General features: G+C 40.2%; 1 protein-coding gene across 5 annotated transcripts in view; it reads left to right on the top strand.

Moving 5' to 3' along the window:
* The first annotated feature begins 1,944 nt into the window (after positions 1–1,944).
* The window catches only part of LOC145898844 (otoferlin-like), a 45,204-nt gene continuing 27,907 nt past the window's right edge, over positions 1,945–19,241 (top strand). For 2 of the 5 annotated variants that reach the window (XM_082987481.1, XM_082987477.1), the window contains exons 1-28: positions 1,945–2,115; positions 2,243–2,301; positions 2,390–2,478; positions 2,548–2,647; positions 2,925–3,067; positions 5,152–5,237; positions 5,595–5,703; positions 5,988–6,042; positions 6,893–7,087; positions 7,855–8,016; positions 8,372–8,451; positions 8,638–8,824; positions 9,096–9,282; positions 10,825–10,854; positions 11,314–11,431; positions 11,727–11,832; positions 11,913–12,021; positions 12,140–12,329; positions 12,407–12,527; positions 13,003–13,197; positions 13,642–13,758; positions 13,967–14,119; positions 14,604–14,784; positions 15,398–15,522; positions 16,009–16,143; positions 16,677–16,838; positions 17,284–17,370; positions 18,331–18,453. In XM_082987481.1, coding sequence (XP_082843607.1) covers positions 2,037–2,115; positions 2,243–2,301; positions 2,390–2,478; positions 2,548–2,647; positions 2,925–3,067; positions 5,152–5,237; positions 5,595–5,703; positions 5,988–6,042; positions 6,893–7,087; positions 7,855–8,016; positions 8,372–8,451; positions 8,638–8,824; positions 9,096–9,282; positions 10,825–10,854; positions 11,314–11,431; positions 11,727–11,832; positions 11,913–12,021; positions 12,140–12,329; positions 12,407–12,527; positions 13,003–13,197; positions 13,642–13,758; positions 13,967–14,119; positions 14,604–14,784; positions 15,398–15,522; positions 16,009–16,143; positions 16,677–16,838; positions 17,284–17,370; positions 18,331–18,453 — 3,483 coding nt within the window. In that variant the 5' untranslated portion in view covers positions 1,945–2,036. The remainder of the gene's footprint in view (positions 2,116–2,242; positions 2,302–2,389; positions 2,479–2,547; positions 2,648–2,924; positions 3,068–5,151; positions 5,238–5,594; positions 5,704–5,987; positions 6,043–6,892; positions 7,088–7,854; positions 8,017–8,371; positions 8,452–8,637; positions 8,825–9,095; positions 9,283–10,824; positions 10,855–11,313; positions 11,432–11,726; positions 11,833–11,912; positions 12,022–12,139; positions 12,330–12,406; positions 12,528–13,002; positions 13,198–13,641; positions 13,759–13,966; positions 14,120–14,603; positions 14,785–15,397; positions 15,523–16,008; positions 16,144–16,676; positions 16,839–17,283; positions 17,371–18,330; positions 18,454–19,241) is intronic. The other 3 variants (XM_082987479.1, XM_082987480.1, XM_082987482.1) reach the window with 2 other exon arrangements.

Genomic DNA, 19,241 nt, shown 5'->3' with positions numbered 1-19,241 from the left:
TTAGGCATTGAACATAGTTTATTTTAAACAACACCCCGTAGCCATTAGGTTATTTTGCATGACACCATTTTTTTATTTACCGTTTGGTGGCAAAAAAGACTATCGCGCACTGCCGTTCTCTTCTGTGTCCCGAAACCCGATTGGATGGCAAAACGACTTTAGTCGGAAAGAAACAATTTATCTGATTTATTTTGCTTCTGTTGCATCTCTCTGTTTGAAATTTTCAAATTATTTCGATCAAAAGTATGCAAAACCTATGTTCAGCTTGGATCGCTTTTCATATTGGTTTGATTAAAATTTAGCTACCTTTTTTAAGGAACTGACAAATTTTCACCGATTAGGATAAGCCTGCAAAGATTTGCCGTTCATTTATCAGCGAGCGGTTTTTCTGTAATGTCATAATACTACATAGCCAGTCCCCACAGTAATGTTTTTGCAAGTAACGAAAACTGTTCCCTCTTGTAGCATTTATTTTTGGACATCTCTTTAACAAGTCATGCTGTTGCAGTTTATTTGGCATTGACAAATAGTTTGCAATTGAAAAACACCTAGGAATGTCATTGATTTTCGTAAATAAGTTGAATCCACGTTTATCTACCAACATACTGTTGCGTTCTTTACTTGCAGCATATTAAAACAATGCAGAAATTTTGCCAAATGTTAACATTTACGGTTGATGCAGATAAAAGATAAACGAGACAGTAGGGAATAAGAGGAAGATTTGAAAATTTCTCATCTCCCAAACCTATATACAAACTCCAGACGGGGTATGCCACATATCCATTTACCATTACACCGCAAAATAGATGTGAGCGGACGCCGTTAAACCGCGCAATACCAGGCTGCTACATATAACACTACGTTTTAGGTTGGGGTTTGGGCATTGGCTCCTTGAACATAAATTATTCAGACAGGGAAGTGAGAATTGGATGGTTTTCCCTGTCCTAGGCAGTTCATCGGTCGGGAATTTTCGTCGGGGCGTGTTCATCAACCCCAAAAATATTTCACTCATTTTTTTCTTTGTTCTCTTATATTCCATGTCGTTGCGAAATGTCAAAGTATTTGTACATTTATATCCGCAAACCTTTACTGTTGGGGGGTTGATTTTTACAACTCTGCAAACATTGCGCTTCGGGGAAAGTTTGTGTATCGGTATAGCACAAAAATTGGGCCCTCGGGAGCGAGTACATAAACGCAGCTCTGGTAATTATGTTTATGGAATAATATGTGAGCATTTATGAAAATATTGGCTCCGCGCTGTAGTGTTGAAAAGTTAAAAGAAATCAACGTAATCGCGAGGTAAATCGCTGAAGCGTGTACAACCAAGTTAACGCCCGCCCGGATCGCAAATATTTTCGAACGGGGAACGTCACCACGCAGAAAAAAGGAGTCGTCGCGATGCGTTCCCTCCTTGCTTTATAATTTTACGGTTGTTCGCAAACAATGTCGTAGGAGAGAGGGACCAAAACTAAGCTCGTGTAGTCAGACATTCCATTGGTGTTGTAGTCACAGGCAGATGTCACTTAAAACATGAAAAGGATTAGGAGTTTTGTGGATTTTGAAGTATATCAGTCGTACTCTCGGGCGAACCCAAAAGTATGCTTAGTGTAATGTAAAAATCAACACGCTGTTGTAGATTCTGGTCTAGTGAAGTGAAATTACTAAGTTTTGACTGCATGTTAGCATATCAGACAGCTTTTCTCACACAGAGATTTTAATTCTCCGAACCGATCCAAGTCAGTAAATAACAGCGTGTTCGACTGGAACTCCTACTATGCGTGAAAAGCGCCGTAAACTGCCATTAAGAAATAGCCGCGGGGATGACAACAGAAGGAATAATAAGTACGCTGTCTGCTCGAGAACGAGTTTCCTATGTTCGGCAGTTGAAACTTTGTGCTTTGTACCATTACTTTGTGACAGCCTGTTGGTCTTTTATACAGTAGTGATTGGCTATTTACACTAGGTATGATTTCAAAAGGCTGATTCAATAATGCCAATCGTTGTGGCTTAGTCGAAAAGTACTTTGTCCTGCGACGATGTCTCTGGAGGTGCGAATAATTAGCGTAAACGGGTTGAAGGGCAAAGGCGCACGAAACTGCAGGATAACGTTTCGAGGTGAGACAAATCCTCAAAAAAATCATGTAAAACACAGTAGTGCAATTACATTCTCTCATGTAAAATCAACATTTTTACATGCGGTTGCAACATTTTTTTTCCTTTTTTACATTTGTTTTTTTATCAGAGCACCCATTCCAAACCAGAACAATCGAAGATTGTGACGATGAAGCGAACTTTCAAGAGGTAATTAGGCAACAATCAACTTCGTAACACTTCATACAGGCGATCGTGATATGTATGTGTCGATTTGTTCTGCCTTTCTGTGTTGTAGATTTTTGAATGGCCCGTTGCCAGCAAGGTCGAGGACAGCGAAATGATCAACGTTGATGTTTATAACTTCAACAAAGTATTTTCAAATAGGTTAGTTACAGGCTGTGAAAACTGCTGTCCACTTTTCACTTCGTCATTACAATTCATCTTTGTTTTCAGACTGATAGGAAGGTTTCAGATGGTGCTGCAGCAGGTCGTGAAACATGGAGAACTATCTTTGACAGAATCCCTACTGGATTCGAACAACACTGCACTAAAGGTTTGATCCAAGATAATCAACCTGAGTTCCGCAGTTGTAGTAATAACGATTTTTTGAAAGCGTATTCGACAAGACTTTTAAATCATGACTTAAAAACTGTTTCTTTTTACTCAATCGATTTACCCATACTTTACATCACCATAAATTTGTAAAATTGCGTACAAAACCGTGTGGTTCCGACACCATTTAGGCGTTTGTCTGCTTAGAACATTGCTCGCTGCTGAGCTATAAAGATAAAATCGTAAAAGCGTTAAAAATTTATGTGGTTCATTTTTAGACGACAATAACGCTTGAAATTAAGTACTTGGCGCCGGACGGAACTGTAGGAAATTTTGCCATAGAGGATTTTTCACCACAAAGAACGGCGGCTGAAGATTTGCTCAGCATTAATTCAAAAACATCTGTAGGAACCAAAAAAAGGTTTGTTCGAGTGGATATCTAATTTTACACGTAGATATCAGCCAGTCATTCGTGGTTTTACATCATTCATGCTTTACCTGCTCATTTTCTGTTTGTTACTATTGTCCTTTTGCTTGTTTTGCTGCTTCCTTGTTGGACGTCAGTCGGCAAAAGTCAACTTCAAGTATGTTTAGTCGAAAGGGGTCTAGCAGGTAGGTGACTCATTGACAACCATGATTAAGATTTCTCTCTATGGGATTCTTGGCAGCAATTATTACTGCACGCGTGTCATCAAAATGTGAACCTGGCTGTATCGCCGCTGGGACAGAACCTTGTAATTCTAATACTACACGTCCCCTGGGTTCGCCAGGTCCGCTAGATCCGCTGTAGGTCCACTGGGCCCACTTAGTTGGATAAAACTTGATAGTACCTGACCAATACTTGGCTTATCTGGATGTTCTGCTATTCTTGATTGCACCAACTATACGCGATAATGTGTTGTGTGATTAAAGAATTTTAATGTATAACGAAACAAGTTATAGCCAAAACGAAAGGCCAAACTGGGTTAAAAATAACTTTTTGGTTTAATAAATACGTACAAGGTGCGTTGGAGATAAGATGGAGCAATATTACGCAAATAACCCACAAACTTGTTACATACCGTTGTCGCCCATAGAAAGACGTATGCCAGACCCCGTTAACTTTTTTATCGCGTTTTGTTCCAGTCAAGCTACGCAGCCTCTGCTTAAGGACACGAACTTATCCAGGTACCATTCTACATTTATTGCCAGTTAATTGGGAAACCATTGTAGCAACCCGTTGCAACAGCCACCGTAATTTTGCGATTGATTAAATTAACGGCGAATAGTTTACCAAGGAAACAACGTTACGTTTTGTTAGCGGCGGGGTTTTGTTGAGAAAGTAGTCGCTAATGTTCTATTGGTGCCAGTTCGAGCGATTACTTCGCCTGCTGAATAATTTCATGTCACGAGTTATAAAACCTGCACAGGGCGAGAATATCTGTGCTGTATGGACTACAGATATTTTCATGTCTTTGTCTTGCACCTTTTGAAACGACATGACGAGAAAATATTATCAATTTTACTTGTGCAAAATTTGTCAACATTTTAAAACGAGACTTAACCATATCGACACGATTCGGTCGAATGTCGAAGGTCTGACGGCTCGGCCATCTTTGCCCCGCAACCCAAGCCTGGCCAAGCACTTCAAAAGTTTCGAAACATCGCTATCAAAACGCAGCGAATGCGCGCGATTTCAGGAACACTGGATGTCACGGGATCGAAACCACAAACTACAGAAGAAAGCCGCAGACTCACTGGGTATATTGCAGTACATCCAAACATATGTCGCGAGATCTGTTTAAAAACCTACCGAAAGGATTTGGAAATATAACGGTTTCTGCATGCTATTATTGAACACTTTGTTGCTAACGCTGCCAGGCATACTATTTGTAATTAAAAGCTCCTCTGGCAGATTACAAATATTATTGAACACATCTACCGTCCCTGCTTGTGAAACCGTGTTCACTTTCACAGTGTGTTGATTGTCCATGCACGTAGGTTCAAAGGTGTTGTGAGTGATAGTTGTGTGTTCTGACAGCATGCGACGGCACTAAGCAACATCTTCAACAAGTTAAATTATACACATTTTGTGTGAGATGTTGATGTGAATGTACGACTGTGAAAAATCAGGACTTTGTTGTTGAAATACAAACAACGAATCGGGCGGAGGCATCGAAACGTCAAATATTTGCTTGAAGCCTACCGATGGATAACAATGAGTGTTCTAAACTTTCGTGGCGGTGCCTAAACGGTGCGGTACAACTTTTTTACGCGTGGATACCGTTGGTAATTGCCACAAGTAACATGCACTATAACCCCAGAGGAAATTGTAATGTGTGTCGTTTGTATTGCATGACAGTCAAAAGTTGGCACACTTGCAACTCTTTGTACGTTCTTGTTTATCAAACTAATAATATAAACCCTTGATCGGTGACATAGTGGTGAAACTATGGTTATAGACTGCGCCCGACCGTGCAAGTTTTACACTTGAGTTGTAATCCCCTGTTTATGTTTTTGTTTCAGTGGCAAGAAAGGATTGTTTGGATTAAAAAGCAAACAACGACCAACTGATGAAGACGATTTAATTATAGCGAATGAAAATGCTGTCGGTAAGTTTGCTCACTAAACTTTGTTACAATTGCTTTACCGCTGTACGTTACGTCCAGTATGACTCCACATTCGATATTTAAACATGATTAACATCTACGTAATGTTTCGTTTGTTCTATATAAAGTTCATCATAAATAATGTCCAAGATACGATAACTTAGATCGCCAAGTAGGGCCCGCAGTCGTGCGGTCCTGCCTTATCATGCGAAACCATGAAACACTATGTCAATATATAAAGTTCAAACATAATCCCACCAACTCGAATGTAACTAACAATTTCTAATTAACAGAGGTGTATATGGATGCAGAATACAAATTCACTCAGCTAATCGAATATAACTCATTGTGTTGATGCAGATGGACCCATCGCAACGGGAAATCGCGAACCGAGGTTGCTTATCGATGTTCCCGACAACATATCGGTTGCCTCTATGACTATCGTGGACACGCATGTGACGAACAAAAGGTTATATATTTGTTTAAACTTTGAAGGGAACACTACGTTGGTTGTCAAGAATTAGTACGTGTAATGTGAAGGACATATAACACTATAACTGACGGTGTCAGTTTTGCTATAGCGTTATATTATATCACTGGGAAAAAGTGTAAAACTCGTATCGTCGTTCTCTTATATAATAAGTACGTATGTGGTTGCAAGCTTTTTCCAACTGGTTAATAACACAAAAAATCCTCAAAATTAGGTGTTGGATATAATGTGTATTTCACGGTATAATTTATTACATCTCACAGGTCAAAGCCCGAAATTCGATTCGAATCAGTCGCCTTGAAACCGCAAGATTTTCAGGTAAGCAAAGTTCGTCACATTTGTACACTGACGTCACAATAGGCGCTGTGGTCACGCTTGAACGGCTTTTTTAACCAAATAAATAGTATGTTGTAGGATGAATAGGCGTTGCGCAACAGCAACACGCTATATTAGTTTATAAATCTGATGCACTCAAATGCTGACGCTAAAAGCTCATAGAACAGGGGTGTTTCAGCAACTTACGCAGTGTCCGTTTTAAGTGCAAAACAAATACCACCTGTTGACAATATCGCTGTGTAACCCTTTGACCATCAGAAAGGTCACAACGGCAGCATCTACTCGACCCCGAAATCAAGTTGACCGCGACAGGGCGTTAACATTAATTACAGCGAAAAGTTGCCGGGCTTCGTACAAACGTGGGATACTCGCACTGACAGGCGATCGATGCGATTTTGGCTCTCGGGCAAACCCTGTCAAATTATTTTAATCATTACCACAACCTCGATTTTGGTCTTGGTAAGAACGTTACGTTTACAGTGACGCATTCTGTCTCCACTATTGCTTCCAATTATAAAACGTATTTACACTGCGTCGCTAAGTAACAGTTGTTCATGCCGTTCGGGCTAAATTCTTTCTCCGTGAAGCGTCTGCAGCAAACGCCTCCTTCCCAGATTTTAATGAAATACCTGTATTAATATGAAACATGCATAATTTTTCGTGAAAATTGAAGATAACGTATGGCCCAAGGTTTTAAACGGAATATAGGTAAAGCGAAAACACTATTAGCAGCAACCAATACATTCATATCAAGTGCCACTTCCTCACATTTCAAACGGGGTTAAATTCACCTCGTTTTAATTTTTGCAACGTCACCTTTTTTATCGTCAAGGTCTCTGTGACTGTAATCGAGGCGAGACAGCTGAGCGGAACCAACATCGACCCAGTGGTGATGGTGCAAGTCGGCGACGACAAGAAGTTCACGACGCAGAAGGAATCGACCAACTGCCCTTACTACAACGAAGTCTTCGTGTTTGACTTTCACCAGCCGCGGCAAGTCGTCTTCGACAAAATAATGACCCTTGCGGTGAGCGTTGGTATTTGTTGCTCTTGGGGGTAAACGGTGAGGTTGTGTAATACGGTTTGAAGTTGCCAATGTCATGTTTGCCTAAAATCGAAACAAATGCCATTTTATGTGCGTAGTTGACATAACTTTTGGCCTACTAGTATGTTCAGCTACTTCTATTATATGTGAAAATTTGTATTCATGTTACTCGTTTAATACGGCGTTGTTTTTCGTTCAGTGGCACACATAATGGCCCGACCGAATACCGTAATTTAAACCAGTGTGACGGACTGTGACGTTTAACATTTCTCTGGGAGCAGCACGGGCGTATATTTATTCATATTATGTCAATGGCATTTTATTTGAGCAAGTAAACTGTTTGCAACAACACGATCTAGCAGCTACTACGTATTCAACTTGTTTCATGTGGCGGTTATATAACAGATGCATGGATACACCTAAGATATTAAAAGTTACACAATTGATTTGACATGTTTAAGCATGTTTTCTGCACTAACGGAACATTCTTGGTATTTTTCGCTTTTTTATGCACCGTATTGTAGACTAGTTGTGGATCGCGCAATTTATCGGAGTAACATATTTTTTAAATGATACATACAGCGACATATCACTATTCACGCAGCACTGTGAATTTTGACTACAATAGTTATGTCCAATAATTTTTTAAGGCCAAATGTACAACAAAGACAAAAACTTCTATAACAAACGTATTTATTATGGTTCTTGAGAAAATACACTGAACAAGTTTCAAGCAATTTTTGTATCAGGTCATTCATTCAAGAAATATCCTGCGCAGCGGTACCTTGGTGGGCAAGTTTAAATTGGATCTTGGCACAATCTACGCCAACCCGGACCACAACTTCGGCCACAAGTGGGCAGTCTTGACCGACCCCGACGACCTAAACACGGGACCAAAGGGATACCTGAAGGTACAGCAGCGAAATAACGTTTTATACATAATTAATAAGGCTGGCTTCAGCGTGTTGCTTAGGAACGTTGTCACGGAATTTGCTTGGTTTGTGCTCTATAGCGTCATCTAGGAGTAAGTGTGATTGGTAGTTCGTTATGCTTGTAAAATACCTCTTATTTCGCTGGTGGGCAATGCATTTATTATTTTTTTGTCTTTTGGTGTCGCCTTGTATTACAAACAAACCAAACTTTTAAAAAACCAAACACAGAATTCGAAATTCTGCACATTCGTGTTTTTTAATACCTTATATTTTTTTTTTTTTATATTTTATGTTTAATAATTATTTTTAACAGTTGACATTTTATGCTTTATAGGTCGACGTTTCTGTGGTTGGCAAAGGCGACAATATTAAAATCGCAAAAAGCACTGACGACGAAGACGACGACATAGAGAAGTAGGTTAAAAGTTGGAATATAAAATCACTTCGCCAGTAGGAGAGTTAAATCTCCGTTATCCACATATCATTATAAAAAGTGATCACATACGTTCTGCAGCCCAAATTATACATAGAGACACCATTGCATACATAACGTTTTCTGCCATTAAACACAATAGCAAGACAGTTCATTTTCACTTCCAGCCACCTTCTGTTGCCTGAGGGAGTGCCGCCCGAACGCCAGAGGGCGCGCTTCATCTTTAAGATTTACCGAGCCGAGGGATTGCCAAAGATGAACACGAGTATAACAGAAAAACTAAAGACAGTGCTGCAAGGAGAGGCCAAAGACCTTGTCGACCCTTACGTAGAAATATCCTTCTGCGACCAAAAGGTTTGCAACAGCTTATTTTTCTTCAATTGCACAATGACTCAATTTTCCTGTAAGTTTCGGAAACACTTGTTGTTATTTACGTGTTTTCCAAACTGTTGTGATTTTTTTTTTGAGACATGTTGCAGTTTACCCTGAAAACACACACATCTAAGACGAATGTTTTCGGCGGTGAGATTAATTTAACTCCTATACCAAATCTCATCGTGAATCCCATCAGCAAAAATATAATTTCCATTTTCCTGGAAAGTTAGCTATATGCTTTTTTAATCAGGGCCGGACCAGCGTGAAGAAAAACGCCTACGAGCCATGCTGGAACGAACAAATCATTTTCACCGAGCTGTTTCCTCCACTGTGCAAACGCATCAAAGTACAAATACGCGATAAAGACAACATTAATAACACGGTTATCGGCACCACCTTCATCGAGCTCGATCGAATTTCGAATTCCGGAGACAGAGGTAAACGTTTTTTAATTTTGGTTTAGAGGGTTTTCTGCAAATGGCTGCGCCGAATGAGAAAATGTATCACCGTTTTAAATAATGAAATGGTGGTTTTTGTCGCCATTAAGTATACATGAGTACTGTGCAAGAGATAACACTTTACGAAGTACTGCGTAATTCAAAGAACGCCATTACGATATAGTCTTGGCAGCATTTTAGAACCTCATGTTTGCGCGGATATCACGTAGCCCAACATATGATCTATAGTTCTGTGGGATGCATACAGGTGGCCACTGTTTCGTCATATAAGATCTCACCAGTGTACCTTGGTGTGACATTAGCGGCCATCTCTATGCAGCTAACAAAATTTTTTTTCAGGATCCATGCTTTTTTATATGCCCTTAGTATCAATGTTTTGTGTTTTCATATTACACAAGTATTGGAGCTTGACTTCAGCAATGCAAAAACTATTTGTTTACTAACACCACAAGTCAAAAATGTTTTTTTAAATAAAACGCCATCGTAAATATATGCAGTGCTGTATGGCGTCGTAAAATACTGTATATATGCGTTATACTTAACGCCGTTAACTCCACGTTTACAAACAGGTATGCCAGAAACAATGTGTACTCTGCAGTAAGACACGTTTGAATTGCACAATGTGCAGAGATGTTCTTTAACTAATTAACCTTAACTGCGGTCGAGCACACCCTATAATACACTGTGACTGTATTATTGTGTGCGAATGCAACACTAACCACTTGGTTTTGATATTTCTTGCTTCCGACACACTTCACCCCGACCGGCACCAACGGAAACAGTGCATTTCGGTAAATTAGCGAAGAGATTAATGTTTGCATCATGCGCCGCATGGTTGCGTGCAACTGATGCCTCTAACCACTGTTGCATTGTTGTGTGACTCACCCCGCGCGTGTGCACATGCATGATTGGCAGAGTAACTGCCTGTGTTTTGCATGGTTTGGAAATATGATGTATACTTTTCAACGATGCAGTAGTTTTCTGTTATGACCGATATAGGAATGAGTGATGGTGGCGACGGAATGTTGTGGTACGAATCCACACACAATGTATATACGTGTGTTTTATTTACAATGTATATACATAATATATTGTACTCGCTTTTAGGTCAATATTATCCACACATGGGATATTAATTTCATATTCTTTTCAAAAGTTAAATTGTAAAGTTGCTCACTTCACCATTATCCCTCCGTGTTTGCATTAATTTGAAACATATTGTTAATTTATATCAACCGTCGTAGGGTAACCGTACGTCTAAATTTGACCGAACACAGAATTATATTATTCTTAAATGTGCGACATCATTAGTTACAATATTAATGACTTTTGAATTACCATATTTAATAGATCAATGACATAGGATATTAAAGACTCTTTGCATGGCGACAAAAAGTGTCAAAACACCGCCATTACAAGGGGCGTGTGCTGTAATAATACCCGGAAGATAGGCTTTTTTCCCTTGCACCAAGAATGCTTTGCAGGGAAACATGTATAGCTGGTTTGTGTTTTATCTTGCAGTGAACATCCCTAACAAGCCTGTCAATCGAGGTTTGACCACCGCACAATTTGCATGCTTTGCTTTGCCGAACAGACTGCACTCTTAATTTGACTGTGCAGTAGTTATTTTACGTTGTTTGATTTTTGCACCATGAAGAAAATTGTTTTGAGACTTTTTTATTGTATTTGTAGGGTTGTGTAAGTGTTTGGGAACAAAATGTGGTTAGTCACCAATAATTACCATGATATGCAGTTGAACCATCACTTTTTATTTAGCCATTTAGTTTACACCATAGTATCATGTGATAACGCGGCAAGCCATATTTTGTGGCTCCGGTAATTTTTCAACATCATCCACAAAATCCGGGAAAATTTGGAATGGAATAGCCCGTTAACCTAAAACCAAAAAAAAATAATATTTGAATTTCAAGCAAACACGGCGAATTAGACACAGCAGCTTTCAAAATTTACGGCTTGCGACAATATTTAAAACCGATTTCAATGCACCAGGGTTCCTCCCCACGTTCGGGCCAACCTTCGTGAACATGTACGGATCACCACGCAACTACACAATGGTAAACGAGCACTCCGATCTCAACTGTGGACTCGGAGAAGGGGTGGCTTTCAGGTAAAAGCCTATGTCGTAACGTCACAGTTCGAATTTCAACGTTGGCTTTCACGTTTAGTATTTTGGTTTCGAGCCCAAATTAATGGTTTACCGGCTGCGCACCAGTCCGAACTTTGGTTCTATTTATACAACGCATTTGCAACAAATAAAAGGAGATAGAATTACAAAAGAAAAAGAAAAATGTTTTAAATTTCCGAACACTGCTCTTAGTCTCTCTTTACGATATAATTGTTTGTCTAATTCCTGACCATATTGCGTCACACGATATCGTAGCCATGCTTCGTTTCTATCACAGAGCTCGCCTTCTGATGGCACTCAGCGTGGAGCTCGTCAACGTGAACGCAACCGAAGGGCAAGGATCATCCGACGTTGAACTTGAAATAATACCCGCTCTATCTGAAGTACGTGTTTTTGTTACTTTTTTTCCCCGAAAATTTTCCCCATTATAATTGACAGCTGATATCAAATATTATTTTATTAGCTTGGCGCTGGAAAGGTCGAAGAGTTCTTTCTCTTCGGTTCCATCCTGGAAGCAAATATGATCGACAAGGCCGTGGCCGACAAACCCGTGACCTTCGAGGTTACTGTAGGTCAGTTGATCAAACAAATTACCACCATTTTTAAACCTAGTAAAAAAGATGCAGTATGGTTGTGCGAAATGTGGTTTCTCATTGACTGTGAGGGTAAATGATGACGCGTAATGTGCAGGTAACTATGGCAACGACATTGACGGCGCAAATATGAGCAACAAGAGAAGAGTAAGCGATGGAAACGACTCGGACGACTCGCTTGCCGACTCAGACGACGAGAGCCAATCGTTACTCAGGAACGCACAAATGACCAACGACCCCACAATGCGACCTTTGACACCGGCGACTCGACCACTGACATCTGACAGGTAAGCATGCAAGATGCCTGCTGATATTCGGTGTGTTTAGAAGCAAGATAGTAAAAGAGGATTCGTTTTTTTTTCAGTTTTTATTATCATATGCCGTACTTCGAGCAGAAGCCTTGCGTTTACCTGACGAGTTATTGGCACGACCAGAAAAGACGCCTCTACACGTCCAACATTATCCACAGAATCACCGACAAGCTGGTAAGACGGAACGTGGTAGTTAATTAGCGACAGCATACTTAATGTCTGCACAGTCTTCGTCGACCTAAATGCTTATTTCGTACCCCAATTATGCACTGCATGAAGCTGTATATACTCAAAAATACATTGTGTTTTGATTATGCTCTAACACCCCAAGTTTAGCGTCTTGAGAATAAAGTAGGCAGGCTTTGGCCAGTGGTTCCTAATGTTCCTAAACCGGCGACACACTCAAAATACTTCAATACTTATCTCCAATATAACGTCGTGAGAAGTTTTATGGCATATGTTCGATATTAAAACGATGCACCGTTACAGGAACATATGCCATAAAACTTACAAATTAACAAATAATTCGGAATACTGCTCTTTCCTTTATATGAGGCATGTATAGCAACAGCGTGCAACACGTGCAAACAACAGCAGACTTCGAGACCATAAATTGCATTCCTTATTTTACAAAAGTGTTTTTCCGCAGGACGAAGGGTTGCAAGACGTACAGGAGATGATCAAGACCAACCAGGAACGTCCGGACCGTCGACTGCGTGGTGTTGTAGCCGACCTCATCACTGGCACTGGTACTTACACACGACTTGTGAAGGGAACTGGAGGGGCAGCTGCGGGAAGGACCCGACTCGACCGAGAAAGACACAAACTCTGCCTCCGCGAGATTGTAAGTTTATTTAAGAACTGGAAAGGAAGTTTTGTGTTGTGGTGCTGAATGTGATGTAAAGTTTTCTGTGCAGACAGATGGCCACTGTTCGACCTGTAAGGTCTCATCAGTGCAGCTTGATGTGATCATCTATCTGCAGCTCATATAAATCGTATTATTGGCTCTTGCTTTGTAGTCGCGATCAATCAGTGGAACGATAGTTACAACCGCTCTGTAAACTGCAGTCGTGCGGCTGTAGTTCTTTTAAATACTCTACGATAACTAGTCTTGCCGTGACGTGTGCTAGTGGTAGTTTAGTGGCAAACGATATTCCAAAGCAACGGTTTATTATTTAAGTCCGATTGGGAAATATTCACTAAACAACCCGCATTGTTGATAATAGCGTTTTATTGGCCAGTTTCACGCATGCAAGATTTTCATTCCAAAGTGCAAATTTTCCAACAGGAATGGATCGGAAACGAAGTAAAGAAAATGCAGAAACAGCTGAAACTGAGCACGTTAAAAGAAAAGCTTCCAAAGATGAGGAACTTGCTTACCAAGCTGAAGTTACTGGCCGATGACGTACGTCAATAAAACTTTATAGCTTGCTTAGAAATTGTTAATTATTACTAATTTGCGGTTATAGGTCGGTAAAACTGTTGATAAAAAGATCTGATTTTGCAAAAAAACGTGAATTTCGATATAACAAGCCACACACTTCTTGTACCAAGCTTCCCGCTGTACGAACATGACGTTGCCTTCCTCCTACAGCTTTTATAATTTACTGCAGCCCCAACATTCGATCCCAGATGTCTTCATCTGGATGCTGAGCGGTCAGAAACGAGTTGCATATTCCCGTATTCCCAGTCGACAAATTCTTCACTCCGTCTGCCAGGAGGAATCAGGGCAGCATTGTGGAAAGATACAAACTCTCTTTCTGAGGGTGAGGATTCACAAATGTTTTCATTTTTTTTTGATAATTTGGAGTATAAACCGACCGACAATGTTTAAGCTTGTTTGCTTCATAGAAACTATATAGCTTATATTGTTTAAAACCAATTTCTATTGTAAAGGCAATATTGTCAGGCCGAATATCATGGCATTTTGGAAACATTTAGCTGTTTTTTTTAATTAGATCTTTATGAGGAACTAAAGTAATTGGCCTGATGCTATGTTCCATTAAAGGTCTAAGCTTCCTAAAAGTATTTTAAGAGTTTCTGATTCAAACCTTTCAAACAAAGCATCGCTTTTGTATTACTAATTTGAACTACAAAATAATGTAGTTTCCGTAATCTATTATCTATTGCGTAGTCATCTTTGGCTATGACAATGTGACTGTCAATAACGACCGCACACCTTGAACATCAAATTATGTTATGTCTTGAAACACCTTGTTGGACCCTTGATCACATTGTCTTTTCATACAGCTGCCAGGCAAGAAGAGCTTGGGTCCGAAAGGTTGGAGCATCCAATCTAAGCTTGACGTATATTTCTGGTTCGGACTGACGAAGAACAAGCGCAACTTTCTCAGTGGACTTCCGGATGGTTACCAGGTTATCCGCGCGACGAGCGCTCTCACGTCACCTCCCATGTATTTGAAATACGCTGGTAAGTGCAACTATGCCTTGTAACACATACCGGGCATTATGGTGTGTCGGTTGTCGGTAATTTCTTTTTTCCAAATATTGTGTTGAAGAATATGAAATGTAGTTTTTTTGGGGGGTTAAGAGACTCGACTGTACTATAAATTTGGAAAGTTATTTGTGATTTAACGACGGGGTTCTCAACCAGAGGGGGGAATTTTATTTGCAAGGGAGGAATTTTGTTCAAAAAGGAATTTCGCATTTTTAATACTATAGTCTACTATGTTTGTAAGATGTTAATATACCAATATAAACTTGTTATTTGCGGTGGGTGGATTATGGCTTTAAATATTGGTTACAGCAATATGAACATTATTGGACAATGTAAATACACTCTATCTTATTGTGTAACTTGCATCAACTTGGTTTATCACCATTTAGTTACAAATGTAGGCCTATTTTAACGGAAACCTTAAAGTTTTGTGTACTACCGTAATCAACTTAAAGAAGGTCACCTGTCCCCCGAGGCAAGCTGTTGCAAAGCCACCGACAATAAACATCCTCAAAAATATCAGTCCAGTGTAAAGTTCACGCCTGAGTTTCACCGAAACGTTACATGCTAATGAATCAAACCGCAGATAGAAATCAGTTCGAATTGCGCGCGCACATGTATCAAGCCAGAGGACTTCTTGCGGCTGACGACACGGGCCTTTCCGATCCATTTGCGAAGATCATCTTCTCGACTCACTCCGATAACACGCAGGTATATATGTGTATTAGGCAGTAGGTACAAACAACCTTAAAAATTCAATCTATTTTCGACATTGAAAAACCAAAGCTAATATGCTGATCATTGTAAGCAAGCGTTTCAACACTACTGTACTTATCAGCAGTGCTGTGAAATAACTGACTGAGTTGCGACTAAGCGCCCACAAAAGCGGGCAAGCAAATGCATATCCAATCTATATTGATCTGCATATTCAGGTTTTGCTCTTTCCGCATGTATAAACCAATATATATTGGTTTTGAAACCAGTAGGCCAACTGCTATAATGCCGTCCTTGGAAAACTTTTGAACTGTCAGAAAGATGTTTATTTATTCATATTTTGAGCGGGTTTAAGAAAATATAAAGAGAAAAGTTAACCACGAAAAAAGCGAATTTCACTCGTACAAGAAGACATAATTAAAAAAAAACATGTTTAATTTCTCATAAAATTGAGATCATTAAAATGTGTTGTGAACTACGCAGATTATCGAAGAGACTCTGAACCCCACGTGGGATCAAACACTCATTGTCCCAAACGTTACTTTGTTCGGAAGGGCTGAGGAGCTGAGAGACGACCCGCCGCTCATTATAATCGAAATATTCGACAAAGATGTTGTGGTACGTGTGATATAAGCACGGGTGCCTGCTTACCTTGCTAATGACTAAGATTTGTATTTATTTTCAAGAGCAGTGTCTTCGATAATAGGAATGTGCTTTTTTATTCGTTTAAGACGTTTCAACAGAAACTTAAGCAGTCATCAGTAGGATTGTGCTTATTTCCAAGAAACGTGCCTCGACTTGCGTGCTTTATAGTGTTCATTTATTCTAAACGTACTTTTGGGACCAAATCCGGATTTTTAGTTTTATCTGGCGCATTGTGGTTGGCGTTTTACTGCATTGTTTAACTGGGGCCGGCGATTGGAAACATAGGACAAAAGGCACTCGACCGATATACCAAGTAAAAAACCTGATTGAAATTTTTGCCTAGGATAACATGGGTTTGAATCCCGTTGTTGGAAAAATAAAATTGATAAATAAAACCTAGTGAATATGGTGACGAGACTAGCATGTATATAAATGGTGGTTGTCAAATATGTTATTTTCGTAAACCAAGCAAATGTTGTACAATGGTAATATTTGTTTTTCATCAGGGTAAGGATGAGTACATTGGAAGGACGATGGCGAAACCGCTGGTAAAAATGTCGGGAGAAAGGTACGAGCCGCCAAGGTTTCCTTCGAAACTCGACTGGTACCAGGTTTACCGCGGAGTCACCAAGGCAGGCGAAATAATGGCTTCCTTCGAACTTCTACAGGTAAATTTGCTTTGCAGTCGGGTCAGTTCGTTTAAAGCTCCAAAAATTTCATTTTTTAACAAATGAAATTTTTGTGTTTTTTTGGGCAAAATATGAAAACAATTTTACTGATGAAACTTTCCAAAATTCGTGTAGTTTTATTTATTTGTGAATTGAAGATTTGTGACAATCGCTTTCTTCTTTTGTGAATTTGTGCGCGTGTACTTCTTTGGCCCTTGTAAATACCATATGCATACGGTTTCGCCAATCTTGCATATAGTATCTGCTAGAAACGCAAAGAGCAACTACAACTTCCTTGCATGCCAAACGCTTAGCGAACAAGGCTATATTCAGTTGCTACAGACATGCAGGCGTTCGCTCTTTCCTAAAAAAATTTACCTATGTTCTTAACGACCACCGTGTCGCATACTTTCCCTTCGATTGCGCTACTCTGGCCGCTTCCCAGATTCCCTACGACCAAAAGGAAATGGACGATCTTCTCATCGAACGCTGGAGGGAAGCAAAGAGGCGTTCTCGTGTCGGCATGTTTGAGGTTTGTAGCAGCTCCACATGCAACATCGTGTGCCATGCTGCACGTGCATGTCGTGCCCACCTCGTTGGCCGCGAAGGATTTTCTAAACCTATGCGACGCCATAACCTTGCAATCTTGCATGCAGTACAATCTTTAGCATAAATGTATGTTCGTGTGTCATGCACTGAGATGTTACAAACCATTGGTCCTGTACTAAAGTGGTATTCACCAAGTAGACAAACTTAACTAAACCCATAATATTGTACGCATTTTCACAATACTTAGCGAGTACCTAAGAATATAATCCTTCACCTTGCAACAAACCAGTGTTCAAGAAACCACAAGGAATACAAGTTTGGTAGGACGGAATGCGTTGCATGGAAAAATACTATCTTAGATCAACACCTAACCCGTTGTAAATTAAATGGTTTTTCTGTGTGAGAAAAACTCTGTGTTTTCCCCGAAAATCGAAATGTTGCTACAAGTTGATTCTCGTTCGGTGCTCATCAATAACCTTCGACGGGTAATATTAACTAACCAGCATCATCCTGTTGTCGAAGTGGTTTCTTGGCGGAATTACGTGAAGTCAGTTAATCTTCTCTAATCTTCCTTACAAACGCCCGAACAAGTACGACAACAAGTTTACAGTTATACTTGCTTTTATCTCGAGCCTCCTTTACTCCGACCAGGCCCTAACAGACATGTTTTTCGCACGGCATGCCGTCCGCTCCCGTGTTCCAGTGCCAGCGCATGACGGGACCGGTGCTCGCCGCTTTGCAACGCCACAATCGTCGATTGTGGATTTGCCGAGGCGTGCCTGTTTGCCAATAGTCGCCTATCTTAGGCGGCGATGTCGCCGGTCGACGTTCGTTGAACGCGATCACCGACTCTTAATCCTTTTCTAATAGCGCGTTGCCTGTCGCAGAGGGGAGTTTCGCTCTTCTCGTTGAACTATTGCTTATTGTCGATTCATTTGCGCAGACCAAAGTCGGCGTTGACCTCGATGAGTCAGCCAAGGTCACGGAGTCGATTCAAACGGACCAAGGACGCAAGTTTACCGTCCCCAAGGGCATACGCCCTCTGCTGGCCAAACATCGCGTAGAGGTAAGTACATCCTATGAACGATTTTCCAAGTAACAGTTATGCGCTTTACTTTTAAAAATCTAAGAAACATTAAATTGGAAATATATATGGGAGCAGGTTGTGCCATTGTCGACCCATTAAGCCTGTAATGCACAATATTTAAATGCGATACGTGGAAGTGGATGCGCCGTGTTAGAATGTTGACGAAGCATCTGATAACGAACAACGAACAATGCTGCAAGGTTTTTTAATCACTAGTTTACCTTCTCTACGTGGCAAAGAAAAATTGGTTCATTACCGACTTATAGCTAGTGTGAGTTTATTTACCAAACTTTGGAGTGGGTACAATCCACCCGTAAAATATGTGGTTCCCGTTCTGACGGGGTGTTCTCGCTGCCAAATATAAGAATATGCGCACACTTTTCACCTTCGTACAATTTGCATAATACACATGCAGCGTCGACTCTGTTGATTGCATTACAAACAATGGTTCAAGATCGCCTTGATTGTGCGATGTTTTTTATGGAAACATTGCAACTTGGTCGTTAGAAGATGTGGTTTTTAAGTGATTGGCGAACGTGCGATGTGCGTTCCTTAAAGGTTGCATATTTTCCGACAAAAACTTATTAATCAGTCGAATCAAGCGCTTATCATGACCACGGGCAACGATTTTCTAAGCTTATTTTTTATTACCTTTTATAGGTAACATCAGCTCTCCTTGACGTTATTTTCTTTAAATTTTTTGTTTAGTTTGGATGCTATACGTACGACATCATGTTTCTGACGATATACCCCGCTGGTGCATTTAA

Source organism: Ascidia mentula, chromosome 4 (assembly GCF_947561715.1).
Source record: "Ascidia mentula chromosome 4, kaAscMent1.1, whole genome shotgun sequence".
NCBI classification, from domain to species: domain Eukaryota; kingdom Metazoa; phylum Chordata; class Ascidiacea; order Phlebobranchia; family Ascidiidae; genus Ascidia; species Ascidia mentula.
This window is presented reverse-complemented; position numbering and strand designations above follow the sequence as displayed.